Below are 19,025 nucleotides of genomic sequence, written 5' to 3'. Positions count from 1 at the left end.
TTTGCTCAACATATTTGGATTTCGTGGTCTTTTAAAGGATTGCTTACAAGGATTTGATTCATCATGTGATGCACAGACGGCTGATTGGTCAGTGAAGCCGGTTTGTATAACGACATTTTGAGCCATGCTACCAGAACCACGTCTCTGTGGATAGCAGTGTCGGCCAGTCGGTTGGTCGCTTTGAATGTTGCCACTGCAAAGAATTGTGGGATGACATTGCCCCTGTTCCTTTCATAAAGGATGCCACAACGTGTCCTATACTAAAAGAGATAAGAAAAGAAGCACTGAAGCATTTTTCCTTAGCATGTTGAGAATTCGACCAACTCTTATCATGGCTGCCACTTCGATACTTCTGGGTAATTTCACTCGGTTTGAAACCTCCTGAGCAAAAATAACCATTCAACCACAACGCTAGCCTTGTTTCATGGTATACAGAAGCTGTCCACTGGTGCGACAAAAGGAGACGCATGAGCATTAAAGCACACCAGGTTATTGAAGCCTTCCATTACCTCGTGGCTCAAGGACTCTAGCAAATCACATGTTTATAGTTGGAGCAGCGTGCTGCTGAAGCGTCATATATATGTGGTGGGACAGATTGCACCATAAGAGAGACATGGTCAAGAAAATATCAACTGCAAGCTTATGATGCACACAAATCAACAAAAGTGCACACAGAGAAGAAGACTAATAATAAGAGCACTGTAAAAGCAGCAGGTGTTAATGTGTTAATGCTCAATGTTGCATATATATATTATTTTATGACCGCTCTGCTCTGTTTGCAAACCAGATACAATAATAAAACATCCGACCTGACATCGGAAGCATTTTAATTTACGATTAATATCTTTGAGTTGCACTCGCTGTGCACACATGCTAAGTCCTGTTCCCACCCCTCTGCTCTATTCTGCTCAAGTTGTCACACAAAAACAAATCCACGAGGTTGACTTTGGAGTTTGCCAGATGGAGCGTGTATAAATGTGAGAAACTGTTTACTTTACCTGCACTAAACTGCTTTTACGCTACCCCGTGAATGACACAACAAGGCCGCTATTTTTCCAGCGTGTGTGCAGTCGAGACGGAGAGGAGACGGAAGCAGCAGGAACTTACCAGCAAACTGTGAACTTCTGCCCAAAGCTACAGTTAGAACAGTACAATATGTTGTCTGTGAAATATGTAGCTGCCTCATAAACGCGCCAATTTACAAGTCATTACCAATATGCTAACAATAGAAACAGAAAGCAAGGAATTATTCTCTAATGACGCTGTCTGCCGAACCGATTTACTGCTGCAGTTTTATATTGACTGCTGGCTGATTGGCAGGACTGGCTGCATCTTTCTCTGAATTAATTTCTAAACCAGTAATAGCGTACTGACTTCATCTTCTGTATGTTCACGTTGTTTATTTACTGAGAAGGTGTCTTAGAGGGACATAAAGCTTTTAAAATCTGACCCATACCCTACACCCATGGTGCAAAACACACAGGTGATTTCACCTGACTGCCCGATTGGACGTCCTCTGAGGACTGTATGAGCGTGCACACGCTGCGGTTGATTGACACCTCCCTCTTTCTCCTGTTAGCTTTGCTTCACCTGTTACAAAAATTACACTTTTATCATTTTGGAGTTTGGAGACATACAAGGGGGGTGTGCGGGGCCTTTAAAATGCACCACAATTTAGCCTCTAGTTTCGACTGGTGCAGACGTTATTGTGGTTTATATTGCTTAGGTTGAAGACATCTTGTAGAGCGTTATATAAGTGTATTATTTGGAAATGTCCAAATGTAAGCCCACACATGTGTGAAATAGACATTGTGGGGGTTTGAGTGGGTAGGAGGGGGACTTGATAAATCCACAATACCCTTGCTATTTCTTACTCAACACAACTGGAGCCACCACAGATCATTACTCACAGCTGAGTGGCGAGGATGTGCCAACATGTGCTGCAGAAGGTAATGTATACCTCAACGGCAGCTCTTGTCACTCACTCACTCTGGCGAACACACACCGCCGCTGTCTGCCGCCAGCCTATCTCGGTTCTGAAAAGGCAGCTTTTCTCTCTTTCGTTTAAGCGGGAAAACAAGACGCGCCTCTGCCATTCTGCATTCTTTCTGATCTGGTGTGTCCAAATTGCAAGTGTTTCATCCCTTCTCTACTTACATTCCTTGATCCTCTTTGTTTCTTTTCTGCTGAGTGATGCTGCTGTGTGCCCGCTCTGTGTGGGTGGCCCAGTAAATAGTCTGCCGCTGCTCTCATCATTGTCTTTTACAAAGACATCAAATGAATTTTGTTTGCATAAACAAACCCATTGAAATGACCACAAGGTAGTGTGTAAGAGGTTTCTCTTCCATTTAATTAGAAGAGAGACTGTCGAGACCATTGTCAATATGTTTTCACAAAATAAAGCTGATTATCTGCGTAACATTCAATGTCACTTGCAAATACTGAATGTATCTTCCGAACCTTTTCAGTAACATAATGCTTTGGATGCCGTTCACTCATATAAATGAACACAGTGTTTTCTTGACAGAGCTAAAGCGGGTAATTTACATGGTTAGATAGAAGCTCTTTTGAAACATCGGTGTAACCCTTCTCTCCATCCCTAACCCATCAATAGCAGCAGTCCACTCATAAGTAATTATCCCTCGTACTTCGCTGTGCAATAGGCCAACAGACAGACAGAGAGAGGCCGACTCATTTAATTCACTCCCCCTCAGCAGCTTTTTCATGCTGAAGTGTGACATCGCCCCTGCTTGCACATGCTAGCTGTGCATTCTGTGTGTGTGTGTGTGTGACAGAGGCTTTAAATCAAATGTGGCCACTGAAAAACAGCTATGTAATACCATGATGGGTGTCACAGGGGATCTCTGCTGCAGATGTGTGTTTGACGCCAGAGAGCTTTTGTTCTGTGGCTCTGAAAAAATACAACTGAACAATTCACACTGCAGTGATGGAAGAGGTACCACTTTCTAATAAAAGGTCTTTTAATTAATGTCTAAATGAACGCATGACATAGCTTCAATTATCTATCTATCTATCTATCTATCTATCTATCTATCTATCTATCTATCTATCTATCTATCTATCTATCTATCTATCTATCTATCTATCTATCTATCTATAATTGTGTTACAAACTAGGCAGCAGACTTGTGTTCAAACTGAATCACTTGATTCTTTGTTTTTTTTGGACAACATAAGCAGCTCTGCCCAGGAAAAAACTGAATTTGTACATCTACAATGAATACTTTATGCACCAGTGCAAACACCTGTTGATCCCTACCTTTTAGCAATTATTTCCTCCTGGTTTTGTATGCCACTAAATCACTGACACTTCTGGCCTGCGTTGATCTCAGTTAATTTTTATGTATTATTTTTAGTTTATGTGTATCGTTTGAGAAAGTGACCTCCCTCCCAGATAACAGCTTGTCTTCTATAAATCCTCAGTGCTACAACAATATTGGAAAAGATGCCTGAGTGTATTTCCTAACTTGTAATAAACATGCAAGAGGAAATCATTCTCTCTGCTCCTGAAACTGGAGGGACTCTATTGCAAAGGCCTTGTGTAAACCCTGTAGAGGCAGAGGATATTTTTCATTTTTGAGTAAGCAATGCATCATTAACGATGACATTAAGTAACACACCAAATCAACTGGCAAAGCATTCAGCTGCTGGCTCCATCCTGAAAACAAGCTGCCAATGTTAACATTGTTGACCTTGAATTTCTCACTCCGGCAAAGCTTCACTTCATTGCTGACAGTATTTTTCCTGTTTGTCCCCTCGTGCTGCGTCCCATGCTGATAGGTCTGCGGTGCTCCAGGGAGAGCCTGGGCAGATGTCTCAAACTCTGGTAAACTCCTTTTCACAGTGATGCTTCACAAAGACTGCAGTAACTCACAGCTGCACAGCAATTGACAGGTCCACTTCCTTGTTCTACAAGACACTGCTAGTCAACCTGAATCTCAGCTGCACCATATGCTATAATGAGGCCATCAGTGCACTTTCATTGTTTTAGAAGTTCAACACAGAGTGCAGCTGCCTCACGCTGAAGTGTCCTGTCTCCTCTCATCATCAGCTGCTATGATCTCACTGGCCTCTCTTATTTTACCATCAATCTCATGAAGGGCTCTCTTAGAGTCTGCATCAGTTGCCCATATGGTGCATGAGAGAGAGAGACTTCAGTGTCATTGATGCTGTTCTTAACTTTATTCCATTGGTGAATTGTATGAGGAGCAAATGGCATGCAGGGTTTCAGAAGCTTGCCTCCTTGGAGCTGCCTTCGATAGCATTTACAGCCACGAGATCCAATGACAGGGCTGCAGACAAAAACCTTGATTTCATATTGTCGGCTATTTCCTGACATATTAGAAGTTTGATATCGTAACTCCCCGCAGCAAAAGGAAAGGCCTGATCTTAGATGTGAGATCATTTTCTGCACAAACTCAGCAATGTAGGACCAAGTTTTTATTGGCTGACTCAAAGAAGTCCATGAAGCCGCTGAATATCCTGGTTATTTGCATTGGAATCAAAATTGGGTCTCCATTCTTGTATCATTGTTGCAGTTTTTTTGTATCATTATGGTCAAATGTTTATTCAATACACATAACTTCCTAATCCTTTGCTTAAGTTAAAGTAATAACTCAACTTGCATCAAACTCAATTGCATCTAAATGTCCTGCAGTGGAAATTCAGTAAAAGTAAGTTTTGTATTATTAGCAACACGTGCTTCAATTATCCAAGTAGTCGTTTTTCAGAAAAATGACCTCTATGAGTGTGCATACAGTTGTATATTATATTTATCTGCAAAGTAATAGTAACTAAAGCTGCAAAATGAATGGTGGCATAAAAAGGTAAATATTTCCTTTGGAACTGTAGTGGAGTAGAAGTAGTTAGAAACTCCAGTAATAGCCCAAATTTGTCTTTAAATACAGTTAAGTGAGTAAACTGGTATTGTTTATTAATGTTCATCACTGTATCATTAGTATGTGTCACGACATATCCAGAGGAATCGAAGCTGATGACCTTACTCCTCTTCAGCCATGAAGTTGTTTGGATGAATCTGATTTGTCTTGATAACATAGATCGGTCTTGTTCTGCACTCACACTCTCAACACTTTCATCTTTCATCAATCTGATTGGTCTTCAATAGCAACAGTGCTGCCTCAATCTGCCTCAAAGTTAATAAAATTTCATTGCAATAACTGCAGGAAACTGTATGACAGTCAAACCACTAAGTGACATTTTAACGGGCTTCAGTGGTTCACATTCACAAACACAAAAAGAGTGTGAAATCAATGCTGTGACTGACTCCTTCTCCACACAGTCCAATGTGGTGTGCTGCGTCATCGGAGGACTGCGGGACCCGCAAACACCGGTGGTTCCCCCTGCAGTGCGAGAGATCAGCGATGGGACTGGAAACAGAGAGAGAGGGAGGGAGGGAGGGAAGGAGGCGAGTGCTGCTGCAGAACAACATTCAGCCTGGGCTGAGGAGTTAAACGGTGCACAGCGGCACATCTGCTTCATCCAGGCATTAATCCTGTTGTGATAGCCATGGTAAGTTCACTTCTGTGCTCCGTTAGTACGGCTCTGCTCTGCAGTTCTCTGTGCTGCATGAGGACTGCAGGGATGTTCATTGGACTAACCTTGAGAAAAATGATTGCTGCAGGGCTGTTTATAATGTGCAGTGTGCATGTAAAGTGGCTGGTTTGGTGACTGTGCTTCACTGGGGCCTGCTCAGATGCTATGTACTGCAGCAGCTCTGTTGCGTAGGAAGCGATTTTTCACAGGTGACAGTGACAATGCAGACCTCTAGCAACGCACACAGCCGCAGCATACCATCTTGACTCCTGCATTCTGCTGTTCTGATCATATTTTGCCATCCACAGTGAAGTAAAACACCAACCTACGTGTCTGAGCATGTGCGGAAAGTTTGTATTTTGCAGTATCTCCTTTGCAATCCATCACAGTTTTATGCTGCAACACCAGAGATGTCACACGCTGGGTCAGAACACATAGAAGTCTGCAACTGTGGGAGAGAGCTTGTACAGATAACGAGAACTTGACGAGAATGAGCAGCAGAAACTTCCAGAAGGAGCTGTTTTTTCAGCAAGGTGATTTTTCATTGGTCACTTCCAGGAGAGTGTTCACACTCTGATGAGAGCTTCAAAATGTTTTGCACAGCAGCCTCTTCCTGCCCTTCTCTCTTGGTGTCTAACATGTACAGTAAGCACAACAGACACCAGTTTTCTTCAGTAATTGTGTTGATTTCTTTCTGTTTCTGTATATATATCCTTTTGTTTACTATTGGTCCCTACTGAGCCAAGCCTGTTTCCCTCACAACTTCCCAAACACATTCTTCTCCTTCAGCTGGCACCTGGCAGTGAAGATAAAAAAGTGCTAAACAAGCTTTAAGTCTTGACTATCCTGTGAAGACTATCTCCTCCTTTCATACTGTGACTGTATGAAGCATGACTGGTACGTGGAGCAGGCTGCTGCTTGAAAAAAAGACTCTCAAACCGCTCAGAGAAAGCTGAAGTAATCAATTATCTGCTACTTTTTGTCTTGCGCACAGAGCAGCTCGAACATCTGACGTGCAAAAACCTGAAGTTTGAGTTCTCTGGTGGGATTTCGGCGTGACTGAAAGGAGACAGATGTGGATTTTGCTCAAGTTGTTTGGGATAGATTATGTGTGGTTATAGTTTATTGCTAATTTTTAATCCATCATTATGCAGGAACAGTAAATTCCAGAATTTCTGTACCCCTGTTCCTTGGGGTGAATACACTGATGACACAAGCTGTAAATATCTTAATATCTCTGGTACTCTTCCCCTTTTGTATTTTCAGGTCTTGATTATATCGCCTCTGGAATGCTACTGTCCGGTTTTTCCATTTTCTCTAAACCTGTGATAACACAATCCTCTGTTGCGTCCCCTCCTGCAGTTTTCAAAGCAGCCGCAGACTTTGGCCTTTGTGGTTTTCATCCTGACGGTGACGTCCCTGCCTGCTGACATAGAGAAGGGGAGGAGAAAGGTGGTGCATGTGCTCGGTAAGGACAGTTCTTTCTTTCCACTGTGTTACAGCTCATAGCAGCAAAGTCAGGCGCTCTTCATTCTGCACCGACCTGCGTAGCTGTTACAGCATGTGCTAGAAAATATGTCAGTTACACTGTCTGTGGAGGTCATTTTTGCTATGTCTCCTTTGAAACCAGGAAGAATGCTCTCATGAAATCTTACCCAGCGCTGAAGAATCCAAAGAAAGAGAGAAAGAAACACAGCCTGTCAGAAAATGCTTCAGACTCAATATTTTCCAAATTCACATGAAGAGTCTGATGAAGCATTTTGAAACTGTATTCAGGAGTCTGCACTGAAACGTGCACAGTATTTCAAACAGTATTCCTGGAGCTAGTAAACCTGCAATATAAATACAGGGCCAACAAGTAATCAACTAATCAACAACATGAGGCATAACTATCCATATTATCTGCAATGTAGAGGTTGAATAGAGATACATTTGTTCTTGTATTAGACGAGAATCTCAAATGACTGAAGCATTTATTTTCCAAGGTCCTTATAAGATTTATATGTAAATCTTTATTTACATTCTTTCAAACACTTTGTTTGATTTGATTAGGCAAAGAAACCTTCATATATATATATATATATATTTGTAGTGGAGTAAAATATATATTTTCCTTTGAACTGTTGCGAATTGCAAGTTTACAGCTGCATAAAATGAAAAATGAAGTACCTCAAAAATATACATAAAGATGTATTAATTTTATGTTTTGGATTTTTTTTACCTGCATGAGGGCAGAGTAACAGCACAACAAGCCCTGACATATTATTGTCTTATGAAGACAGTGTGGCTAATTTGTTAGCAAACATGCAAAATTATCATCCCCCCAGAGTCGGGACCACCTGATAAATATAAGTCCGATATTTTCTGTCCTCTCTGATGTGTTTTAGTCTCCACAAACCTCTGAGAATAATATTTCCCAGCTAGTTAGCTATTTTAATTCCTTCCTCCCGTCCGTCTGGTGCTGGTCAGGTAGCCTACACTGGTTTTATCAGAACTTTTTTGCTCTAATTAACAGCTGCCCGCTGCATCAATGCTTCCACTTTTTAAATGTTGTGTTCATGGAATTTTCCTTTTTTTTATAACACAAGATACAAAAGGAAACAAATAGACACGACAGAGTGGAACAAAATAAATCAAACTGTCTGCTCACAGAAAAAGCCCATGGAACCGAGACCAAGTGAGGCTGAGGAAGGTCCAGGATGAAGGCTAGAAATCCTGGCAGACGAAAGCACAACACAGTCCAATACAGCACAGTCTGATACAACACAGTCTGATGCAACACAGTCTGACATAATTAGTCAAAGGTGTTAGAAATGTTTATTAAAATTACTGGACAATTAAAAGAACAACCACCAAGATGTTGCAGTGCTCATCCAAACACCATCATCAGTTGTAAAGTGACAGGAAGTAACTCTAGCAAAGAATACACCCAAATAAATCACATGACCTGAGATATAAAAGTCACATGACTATCACTGAGTTGTTCTTGCCAGAGGAGATGGAACAGCAGCTTATGATAGTGCCCCTCCTCCCTTTTGTGAGGTGCATGACCACTACAGTGATTTTAATAAACCTTTTGAACAGTTTACAACCTGAATGTCAGACAGTCAGTTCCAAGGTCGACACCTCTCCCTGCTAATGTGTTCAATAAAGGGTCTTTCTTCGGCGTATTGATAAGAAGCTGCATGTCTAAAGCAAGGAGGGGAGACTAATTTCCACTCTCTCAGGATAACACTTTTTGCTTTGACCATACCAAACATGAGGGTTTGTTGTAGTGCTGGGGGAATAGTCAAAGACTAGTCAGAGTCTTGACTAAGGATCCCGTCACCCGGCTTACACTGATCACAGGTAGCAGAGCCAGAAGGAAAGACTCTGTTCAGTTTGATCCAGGGAGAGCTGGTGAGCCGATGGATGACTTTGAACTGAATGAGTTGAGCTATAGCATTGATAGAACATGCTTTGATCCTACCTGACCCTTTTGGTAATCTGAAATCTCACCGGTGTTCTCAATCTGTGCCTCTTTAATGTGGAAAAAAGGGGCTGCCGGACAAAAAAGACCAGCAGACTGTGAAGTTAAATGTTTGTTGTGCTGTTTGGGCATCGCATCGAAGTGAGGTCAGATCAAATTTCACCTGAAACTAAGCTGCCAGTTTTAACATGGCAGTGAAACGCATGTAGAGGTGCCTGAACTCCCTTCATACTGCCACTCTGAACAGCCAGTAATCATGCAGTGACATCCCTGCTGATCTGCGAACACCCGCAGTAATTGTGAACTTCAATCCCGCTGCCGGCGACGTCTGTAAACTGGTGTCTCCTTAATGAAACGGTAACCTGGAGTTGTTTGTCTCAACATCCGTCTGCTGCAGCATTCGCACCAGTGTTGGGAAATAATGTGTTCAAAGTTTTGATTAAACACCACTTGATGCTTTCACTGCTGCTGGTGATAAACAGCTTTGCAGAGCGCAGTCCGCAGTGACAGGACTAATTGCTGGCTGGCGTGGATAATTGTAGGTGCCTTTATCTGGTCACAACACAGCAGAAAACCTCTTGCAGCCACTCATTAGATGTTTTAAATGCTTACGCCGCACTTGTGTGTGTAGTCTTTGGCTGCCTTGACACACATGCAAACAGCGTCTGAGCCAATGTCTGCCAAGAATGCAAACTAGGTCTTGTTATTGCCCATTTGGAAGAGGAGGCCTGTGGTTGCCATTAGTCTTGGGTCATTTTGGTGAATTGCTCTCGGCAGAGATTGAGGTTAAAATCTGGAGCGGGCAATCTGATGACAGGTCCGGGCACAGAGCGAATCAGCTGCACACTGGACTCTTTGACCGAAAAAAGAAAAAATGTTTTCCACTATTGATATGCTGGATGTGGAGGCACTAATGTGGCAGCTCAAGCAAACAGCACACTCTTTGTTAGCTGACACTGATTCAGTTCTGCGGGTGTCTCACTGTGGCGTCCTTCACAAAGAGAATCAGATTGAATTTTTCGATTGGAATAAGAGGCATAAGCAGTGGCAGTGTCAAGAGTGACTGTAAACAACATGACATGCCTCAACATTAAGGACTTGACAGCACGTATTTGTACGCCAAAATTCCTTATGCACTTGCTTGTATTTGTCACTTTTATCATAATTTAACCTTAATTTAATCGACCAGTGGGTCTGGGTTCTTTGAATGAAGCAATAGGAGAAGATGTTGAGTCCAAAAAATCAGTTTTATTCTAACATCAATAGAATCTGCATTTATTTTAACATCAGTAGAATGTGCAAGGTAACAGAGCGCTGGGTCTCAACTTTCCTTTCCCTGATCCACAACAGAGTTGGGTCAGTTCATGAAGTCTGACACACTACCTCTCCCTGACCCAGTATTTTTATAGACAGAACATAAGGAAATGCTGATACAGTCGTCGGCTCCTCCTCGTTGACGTCGGGCGCTTTCTCTCCTCTGCTTGTTCATCTTCGAGAATCCAACGTCACCGCAGCAACCTGTTCGCAAGGACAAATCTAGAGAGACAACCATATCCATGACGCCAACCTGTTCTATCTTAAGTCGAGGGCCCCAAGATGTCTCCCATGCCAGGCCTCTATCTCAAAACCTCCTGTTCTAGGTCACACTGGCCTTTTTGCACAAAAACTTCTATGAATAATAAAGGAAAACTTAACCAGGAGAAGTAGAATTTCTGTTAATTATTCAGTCACACAATCCATCAGCAGAAAATATGAATAAGATCAACATATCAGGATCATCATTAATCATCATTTATCATTAATATAAGCATATGCATGCAATCTAACTATTAGCAGAATATATGTGTGTAATCAAACTTATCAAAGTATAGGAATATGACCCAAATATCCATCACTACCAAGTGAGTTTGCAGGTCACAACCAACTGAATACCCCTCTGTTCACCCTCTCTGGAGTCAGTGTTTGGTTTGTCCATTCTGGGTTACTGTAGAAACATGGTGGAGTCCAAGAGAGCCGCTCCCTCTGTGGATATAAAGAGCTCATTCTACGGTGACAAAAACACAAGTTATTTTCAGGTGGTTATACACTAATGAAACATACTTATGAACATGTTGTTCCATTTCTGCCAATACATCCCCATAAAGCCCACACACTGGACCTGTAACCAGGTTGCACAGTTAGATACGATATCAATGACAAGAATAAAAGTTAAAAACATTAAAGTATAAAAGTGCTTTGATAAGCCGGCCTCCCTCCTCTTTCCTCCCCACAGAGGACGACACCGGGGCGGTGATAGTGCAGACAGCTCCTGGTAAAGTGGTGACACATCGCGGTGGCTCCATCACTCTGCCCTGCAGATTCCACCACGAGCCCGAGAACACGGACCCCGCCCGCATTCGGATTAAATGGACCAAAGTGACGGATGCGCTGCAGTTTGAGGACGTCTTTGTGGCACTTGGAAGGTAAATCTGCATCTTCATTTTTTAATTACTCAATATTTTACCTATTTTTTTTCAGTTCTGTGTCTCAGCTGTAGGGTCCAGTGTTGATTGATAGATCACCTCACCTCTCGCTCTACTCATTACAATTCACATCCATTCGCCCTCCTGTTGGTCTTTCCATCCCGTCTTATTCAAACCTGTGCATACCTCTCCCATTTCTCCTTTTAGGGCTCTAACTGGCTCTGATGACTCAACTTCCCCACTTTCATCCCTTTCTCACATCCATTAATCCATCCTCAACATCCAATACATCCTCCATCCATCCATTATCTATACACCGCTGAATCCTTTGCAGGGTCACGGGGGGGCTGGAGCCTATCCCAGCCGTCTCTCGGGCGAAGGCAGGGGACACCCTGGGCAGGTCGCCAGCCTACCACAGGGCTACATATAGCTACATATACAGACAAACAACCACACGCTCATTCACACCTATGGACCACCGTGCAGCCCCCAATACATCCTCATTTCATTAAACCCTTAAAATCACATTGTTGGTGTGGTCCTTGCTAGTGAGCCCACTCACATATCATAAAAAATATATTCCTCCATCCTCCATCTTTAATGCATTTCTCAAGCTGAAGCATTTATCAGTTATTTTGCTCGCAGCTACTTGTACAGTGCGAAAAAAGACTTTAAAATATCTGTCAAACCTCTTCAGGCAGCAGCGCGTGTTTGGGTCGTACAGAGGCCGCGTGTTTTTGGAGCAGGCGGGACCAGGTGACGCCTCGGTGATCATCCAGAACGTCACACTGGAGGACTACGGACGCTACGAGTGTGAGGTCACTAATGACATGGAAGATGATACAGGATTTGTCAACCTCGACCTAGAAGGTCAGACATGAAAGATGCAACAGGGGGAGATTTTGCTGAACCTCTGACGCTTCCGCTGCTCGCTTGGCTTTAAAACACTGGTCAGAAAAAGACCAGTTCACACGAGATTAAAGTGAAATTCAGACGTTTTACAGCCTCACACTCAGCAGTAGGTCTCTTTCTGTTGCCTGTAGGAGTGGTGTTTCCCTACTACCCCCGCGAGGGGCGCTATAAGCTCAACTACCACCAGGCAGAGGATGCCTGCAAACAGCAGGACGCCATTCTGGCCTCCCACTCTCAACTGCACAAGGTAAGTTTACGCCTTTCCTGCAGCTCATATGTCCGTCATGTTCAAGGCAGATTGAGAGACACTAGGGTAGAAGTGGCAGATCAGTTTATTAAAGGTACGTAGATCACACCTTCCACGGCACATTCATTTAAAAGCCACTCTTTTAGTTATGACAGCGCTCCTACTTGATACAATCCTCAGTCATAAAGTGTTTTAGAGCAGCAGTAAGTCTGAAATTAAGAATCTGCATATGACCAGAGCACAAATTTTACGGCACGTCCAGCCTCCGATTTTAAAAATCCATATGCATGGAAGTTCAGAGTAATGGAGTTACATCAGAGGAGATAAACCAAATCCATTCGCCTCTTAATAATGTATTTAATCCTTTAGTGTGACTCACTAACCTACATAATGTTCCTCCACAGGCCTGGCTGGAAGGGCTAGACTGGTGTAACGCTGGATGGCTGGAGGACGGCTCAGTCCAGTACCCTATCTCTCATCCCAGAGACCAGTGTGGCCGCAAGGACACCCCAGCTGGCGTTCGTAACTATGGCTACAGGCACAAGGAGACTGAGCGCTACGACTGCTTCTGCTTCACTTCCAAGCTCAACGGTGAGAAACGCAGAGAGATGTCATTTGGCAGCCACGGCTGTGTGCACATGTGTGCCTGTATCAGCAGATCAGAAACACTTTGTAGTCCATCTACACGATCATACAACTAAATACAAACATCCAGCCGTGTATCCAGCATCTGTGGCTCATGACTGGAAGAGAACAAGACACTGGCGGAGCTACATAGCTGTGGTTCTGTATAGAAAGAGGATATATCATGAGCGTTAGGCCGTGGGGAAATTAGGCTCAAGTCTCTGATCTGTGCCTGTGATCTCGCAGGCCTAAGGCCATTGGATTTAGATCAGGCTGTGTTGATTCTGCCCTGGTAGGGCCTCAGTGTTCTCCGGGTGCCAAGCATCGCCTTTCATCTCCCACTTCTTTGATTTACATCACATTCCCACAGAGAGTGTGCTGGTGTCTCCGTCACACACACGCCACCTCCAGGTTCGCAAGCTCAAACAAACTTGGGAAAGTGGGAGGCTGGTTTAGTTTTTTGCGTCATGAAAGCTACCTTTAGTCTCGGGGCAGTCAAGAAAAAAGGTGCAATGAAATGTTTTACTCCATCCCTTGACTATTGTTAAAAGACACCGGCAGTCAGTGTTTTAATAATCAATGTTTAAACACTGATTATGAATAGAAAAGCTTGTTATTATGGGGAATGCTTATTTGCTTTCTTGACGAGAGGATCAATACTATTCATGTCTGTTTGTTAAATACAAATCCACAGCCAGCATTTGGTTAGCTTAGCAACCAGCAACAGGGGGTGGGGGGGCACAGCTAGCTGTCGGCGCTCTCATTGTTGTCAGTGTAAACTATGGCAAGGAGAGGAAGAGCAGCTGCCGCTCTCGTGCACACACACACACTGTTTGCTATTTGAATTAAACACCTCTCCAGCAGCACAGAGCAGGCAGATCAATGAAGAAAAATGGTCCAACATCATCTTTAAAGGCTGATTATCTGGTCTGGTACAATAAACAATGTTTATGACACTAGTTTGCAAAACCTGCTGTATTAATCACATTATATTGCTATTCTCTGTCTCTGCGTCAAAGTACATCCCGCTCTGTTTAGCTGCATGGCAAGATTGTATAATATTCCAAATTTTATATGATCACGTGAACAGCTTTAGGCCTTATTCTGAATGTCACATTTTCTGATTAGGACACGTGGGGCATGCTGATATTATTTGGACTTGCACATTCTTTGAACTTGCACATTCAGAATATGTGTCTCAGTTAGGGGGGAGGGTTTTAAGCGCAGTTTGCACACAGCCTCTTTCCTGTTTACAGTCAGCTCTGTGCGTTGCCATGGCAACAGTTTGTGAGGCTGAGGTAGAGACGAACACAAAAGAAAAGCCCGCATTTCTGTCGGGAAGGAGAAACTACTTTTACACATTACGACAGCCTTGGATATCAACAGGTTTTTGGATTTGTGTAAATGACTTTTTCAAGAAGGCGGCTGAACGAATGAAAGAGGGAGGCTGTGTTCTTTAATCAAAGCATGCAAGGGAATATAATTGGAATTATTCTTTTCATTAGCCATGTAAACAGCTTTGTAGGAATATCGTCTTTTTCAGAACAAGGAATGTTTTGTGCATGTCTGAAAACACCTTATTTCACGGCAGAAAAATGTTTTTCACTCTTTTGTACGGTTTTTGCACAGAATGAACAAATAGACTATAAATATATCATTTAATGAGCTTGAGAGATGCTGGTAGACACATATTGCTGCCTTTGGACAAATACAGGCTAGCTGTTTCTCCCATTATTCCAGTCTTTATGCTAAGCTAAGATAGCTAGCTTCATGTGCCCCATGTGTATGAGAGCGGTATTCATGTTCTCACCAAACTCTCAGCAAGAGAGCGAATGAGCATATATCCCGAAGCGTCCCCGACTACTCTTTGAAAACACTGACCGTATTAGTGGAACACAGCGCACCGCTGGTTAACAGGGAGTTTTAAAGAATTCAGTTTGGAGAAACACGACTTCTAGCCTGCAGATGTCTCTTCGAAATTTGAAAGAGAATGCAAAACTTCTCATACATCCTAAAACCTTCTAGATTTTTTACCACCCAGATAAAAGACTTGAATTTGAACCGTAAACAATTTTGGGACAGCCTCAGCCGGAGAAAAGAAGCAGTGCCGGGGCTTTTCCTCAGCGAGAAAACGGTAGCATGACAGGAACCTTAAACGATTGCTCATGGCTTCCCCTGTGTGTTAATTATTGTGGACAGTCTGTTGTGGGCAGGAGGTTTCAGCAGTGGTCATGACCGATACTGTTTCTCAGTCCAGCTGGAAGGTATTTACTGAGGGTCCCCTGGGGAAAAATGAGACAATATTCAGCCTCTCTAATAGCCAGCAGTCACATAAACAAGCACAAAATCAATAGCTGAGCCAAGAGCAAAGCTGAGGTTGCAGACATGATTTTCATGATAGCAGAAACCACTAACCTCTTTATTCTTGGTTAGGGGGGTTCTTTATTCTTTGCTCCTTTCTTTGGAGATGCTACCCTGTGATTTAGTCCAGTTCAAACAATTCAGCCAATCAGGATACCAATTTCTTTAACGCTGCCAGGAGAAACGTCTCCCCAGAGGTGAGATGAAAGCAAAAATGGAAGCGCTTTAAGAGTAATTTGGAGTTAGAGTGCTGTCCGCCGACAGAGTTTTGCCTTTCGATTTTGAGCAGCTGCCCAGACTGTTGTTGGAATGATTTGATATTCTGAACACAAATCCGACCGAGACGCCAGGAAAACTGAGAATATCTACCCTCGGGGCTTGACGTGTCTCTGGGGCTTCGCTCTCTCATTCACTCCTCTCTCTTTCTTTCCTTTTGCCCCCACCCCAACAACGCACTTGCTCTGTTTTTCTTCACCTTTTCACATGTTCTTACAACAAAGATCCTCTCCTCTCCTCTCCCTTCATATCCCCTCAGGCAAAGTGTATTTCCTCAAACGCTTTAAGAAGGTGAACTATGTGGAGGCGATGAAGGCTTGCATTCGTGATGGCTCAGTGGTGGCCAAAGTGGGTCAGCTGTATGCTGCGTGGAAGTTCCAGCTCCTGGACCGCTGCGAAGCCGGCTGGCTGGAAGATGGCAGCATTCGCTACCCCATAGTCAACCCCCGCTCTCGCTGTGGAGGGGCCGAGCCAGGCGTCCGACACCTGGGCTTCCCTGATAAGAAATTCCGCCTCTATGGGGTCTACTGTTTCCGCGAGAACAAGGACGAAACAGCAGGTGGTAATGAAACGACAAAAAGACCTACAGATAGTTTGACAAGGAGCAAGAGCAACAACAGCATCCCCATGAATGCTACGAGGGTTATTTAAGGTGGAAAGACTGAGAGCGGTTTTAGATTTGACTACAACAACTGTCGCCTAGCAGCCAGACTCCATTCATCGCTTTAAAGTAAAACACTCACAGACGAGATGCACCAATTTGCAGATTTGCCAGAGAGGAGAAACGAGGCTGTGTAAAATCGAGGGTGACATCTTTATTGATCAGTGATTTTTCCTTTCGTCTCCAGTCAGTCAATCATCTTAAGGAGAGGCAGTGTTAGCACATCTGTCGCTGGAAAACTGTAAGATGAAACAGCAGCTTGATCATCACTCAGTGCACACATCAGATTAGAGAGGTCTGCAATGAATATCCTTGTTTACATGCGTGGATCATATTTTGGCCCAAGCTGTGGTTCCTGAGCTCGGAGCTCCGGTCTGACCCAGAATCCCACATTCATTACTGGGTGAGACAGGATGATCTGCCTGACTGTATGGAAAAAATCCAAGATGCCCTGTAAATTTCCGATAGTACCGAGCGTAATTGTCTGTATCCGGGTGTCATGCTTGGTTAGCAACCCCCTGGCACAATGCAAGCCATTTTTCTCATTAACCTACAGACCTCGCAATCTCATCATCAGAGCAGGCCAAGTAGTAAATATTGCACTAGCTCTAGAATACTTGCACTTTAAATACTTAGGGCTTTATTTTGTGATAGCATCTTAGCTTAGACTTTAGCGAGCATGTATCGCTTGGCTGAGAGTACTCGCTGAGGCTGAACAAACACAATTACAAAGCTACAATAATTGCTATTTACCTCACATGCTGCACACTTCTAAGCTACCCGGGCATCCATTGCACTATAAATGTTACATGCAGTGACCTTTATTACAGAGTATGTTTGCCACTACAGAATGGATGAATGTTGTGAGGAAAAAAATAAAAGTGTTGAAATGGTTGATTTGAACAACGTGTGTTTGGGTGAGTTTTTTTTCTGTATCAAGGGAAACAAACAAAAAAAAAGTAAAGACATATAATGAAGGTTCTCGCTTCCATACAGGGAACGAGATGCCTATAGGATATAATGAGTTTAAAGGAATGGACATGGACTGCATTTATAAAGCACTAAAGCAGAACTCACACATTTACGGCAGCGAGCAGAGGAAGCAATTGATCTTGAGTTTAATAGACAACCAGTGGTGCCATGTCATTGTTCAGCCCATTATTCTTATTCCCTTTGTTTGTTTTTTTTTGGCCACCAGTATTCCACAAAGCCCCACCCCAGCTCTGCCTCTGATTGGCCCTAACCATTCCATTTTTCTCTAAACCTAACCATCCAACCAATTATCTAACCCTAAAAAAGCAATGAAAATTAGCAGAGGGACCTTCGGCGGGTCCTTTTTCAGATAATTGGAGTTTCGGAATAATGAGCTGTCGGAACAATGGGCAGCCCCGTCAACCCCTGCTCCACCTACTGAGCCACAGCCGCCACAGCGTTTCTAAAAAGTGCATGTAGATCATCACACGGTGAGTCTACAGCCTCGCTACATGCTCTCCACGGGTGGACACTGTGGTGCCTTGAGCTAAATGCTCATGTTAGTGTGCTAGCATGCTGACAAAGCCGATGCTAATATTTTGATGTTTAGCTGGTGTAATGTTTGCCATGTTCACTATCATAGTTTAGCCTGCTATCATGCTAATACTTGCTAATTAGCACTTTACACAAGTTATACCTGAGGCTGATGTATTAGTTTTGCAGGTGTTTGGTCATAAATCAAAAACCTGATGATGGTACTAGATGAAAAGCCAGGGGATCACCCCACTCTGAATTCATCCCCTGGGGACCTTGAATGTCCATGCAATAGCTGCTGAGATGTGTCAATCTGGGCCAAAGAGTTGGACTGATAGACAGGTTGACAAACCAGCAGACGGACGTCGCCATCCATGGAGCCAAACTGCTAACGTGGCTAAAAGTGATACCAGATGTTCATCATACACACACGTTGTCATTTTGTCAACTGAGATTCAAGATGACTAATGAGCCTCGTGATGCTGTCACCTTTGTGTTTAGAAATCAGTTGTGTGAGTAGGAATCGCAGCAGATTAGCGACAAACATTCCAGCCTGGAGTTTTTAAGTGTTTGCCAGAGAGAGAAAGTGCTGAGCAGTGAACCTGCCTCTGAGTGGGAACGCACTGGTGTTGCGCCAACACAGCAGAACAAACCATGTCATCGTCATAGCAACTGGCAGCCTGTAGTTAAAGTCAAGTTCATCGAAAGTCCAACATCATGAAATAATTGCTGTGAATGACGAACTTATTAAAAAAAAAAAGTCCTGACTGTTTGCTGCGTATTGTCAGCTTTGTGATTCTTCAAAGGGAAAACGAGGCTCTAAAGTGACCTTGATGATCAAAGTTGATGATTTTAATGATTTGCTGAGTACTCTCACAGCCCCATTAATCTGCGCGACTGCGTGAATTTAGAGTCACATCCACTAAATTAATAA

General features: G+C 43.3%; 1 protein-coding gene across 1 annotated transcript; it reads left to right on the top strand.

Moving 5' to 3' along the window:
- Window positions 1-5,468: 5,468 nt before the first annotated feature.
- On the top strand, window positions 5,469-16,729 carry hapln4 (hyaluronan and proteoglycan link protein 4). Its single transcript, XM_041935761.1, has 7 exons — window positions 5,469-5,549; window positions 6,936-7,041; window positions 11,315-11,504; window positions 12,202-12,374; window positions 12,548-12,663; window positions 13,068-13,254; window positions 16,184-16,729. The coding sequence occupies exons 1-7, from the start codon at window positions 5,547-5,549 to the stop codon at window positions 16,573-16,575; spliced, it is 1,167 nt and encodes a 388-aa protein (XP_041791695.1). The 5' UTR covers window positions 5,469-5,546; the 3' UTR covers window positions 16,576-16,729.
- Window positions 16,730-19,025: the final 2,296 nt, after the last annotated feature.

Source organism: Chelmon rostratus, chromosome 4 (genome assembly GCF_017976325.1).
Source record: "Chelmon rostratus isolate fCheRos1 chromosome 4, fCheRos1.pri, whole genome shotgun sequence".
Classification (NCBI taxonomy): Eukaryota; Metazoa; Chordata; class Actinopteri; order Chaetodontiformes; family Chaetodontidae; genus Chelmon; species Chelmon rostratus.
This window is presented reverse-complemented; position numbering and strand designations above follow the sequence as displayed.

Coding starts and splice junctions, on each gene's coding strand:
- hapln4 (XM_041935761.1), top strand. Junction 7,042..11,314: donor AAAGGTGGTGCATGTGCTCG/GTAAGGACAGTT, acceptor TCCTCCCCACAG/AGGACGACACCGGGGCGGTG. Junction 12,375..12,547: donor TGTCAACCTCGACCTAGAAG/GTCAGACATGAA, acceptor TGTTGCCTGTAG/GAGTGGTGTTTCCCTACTAC.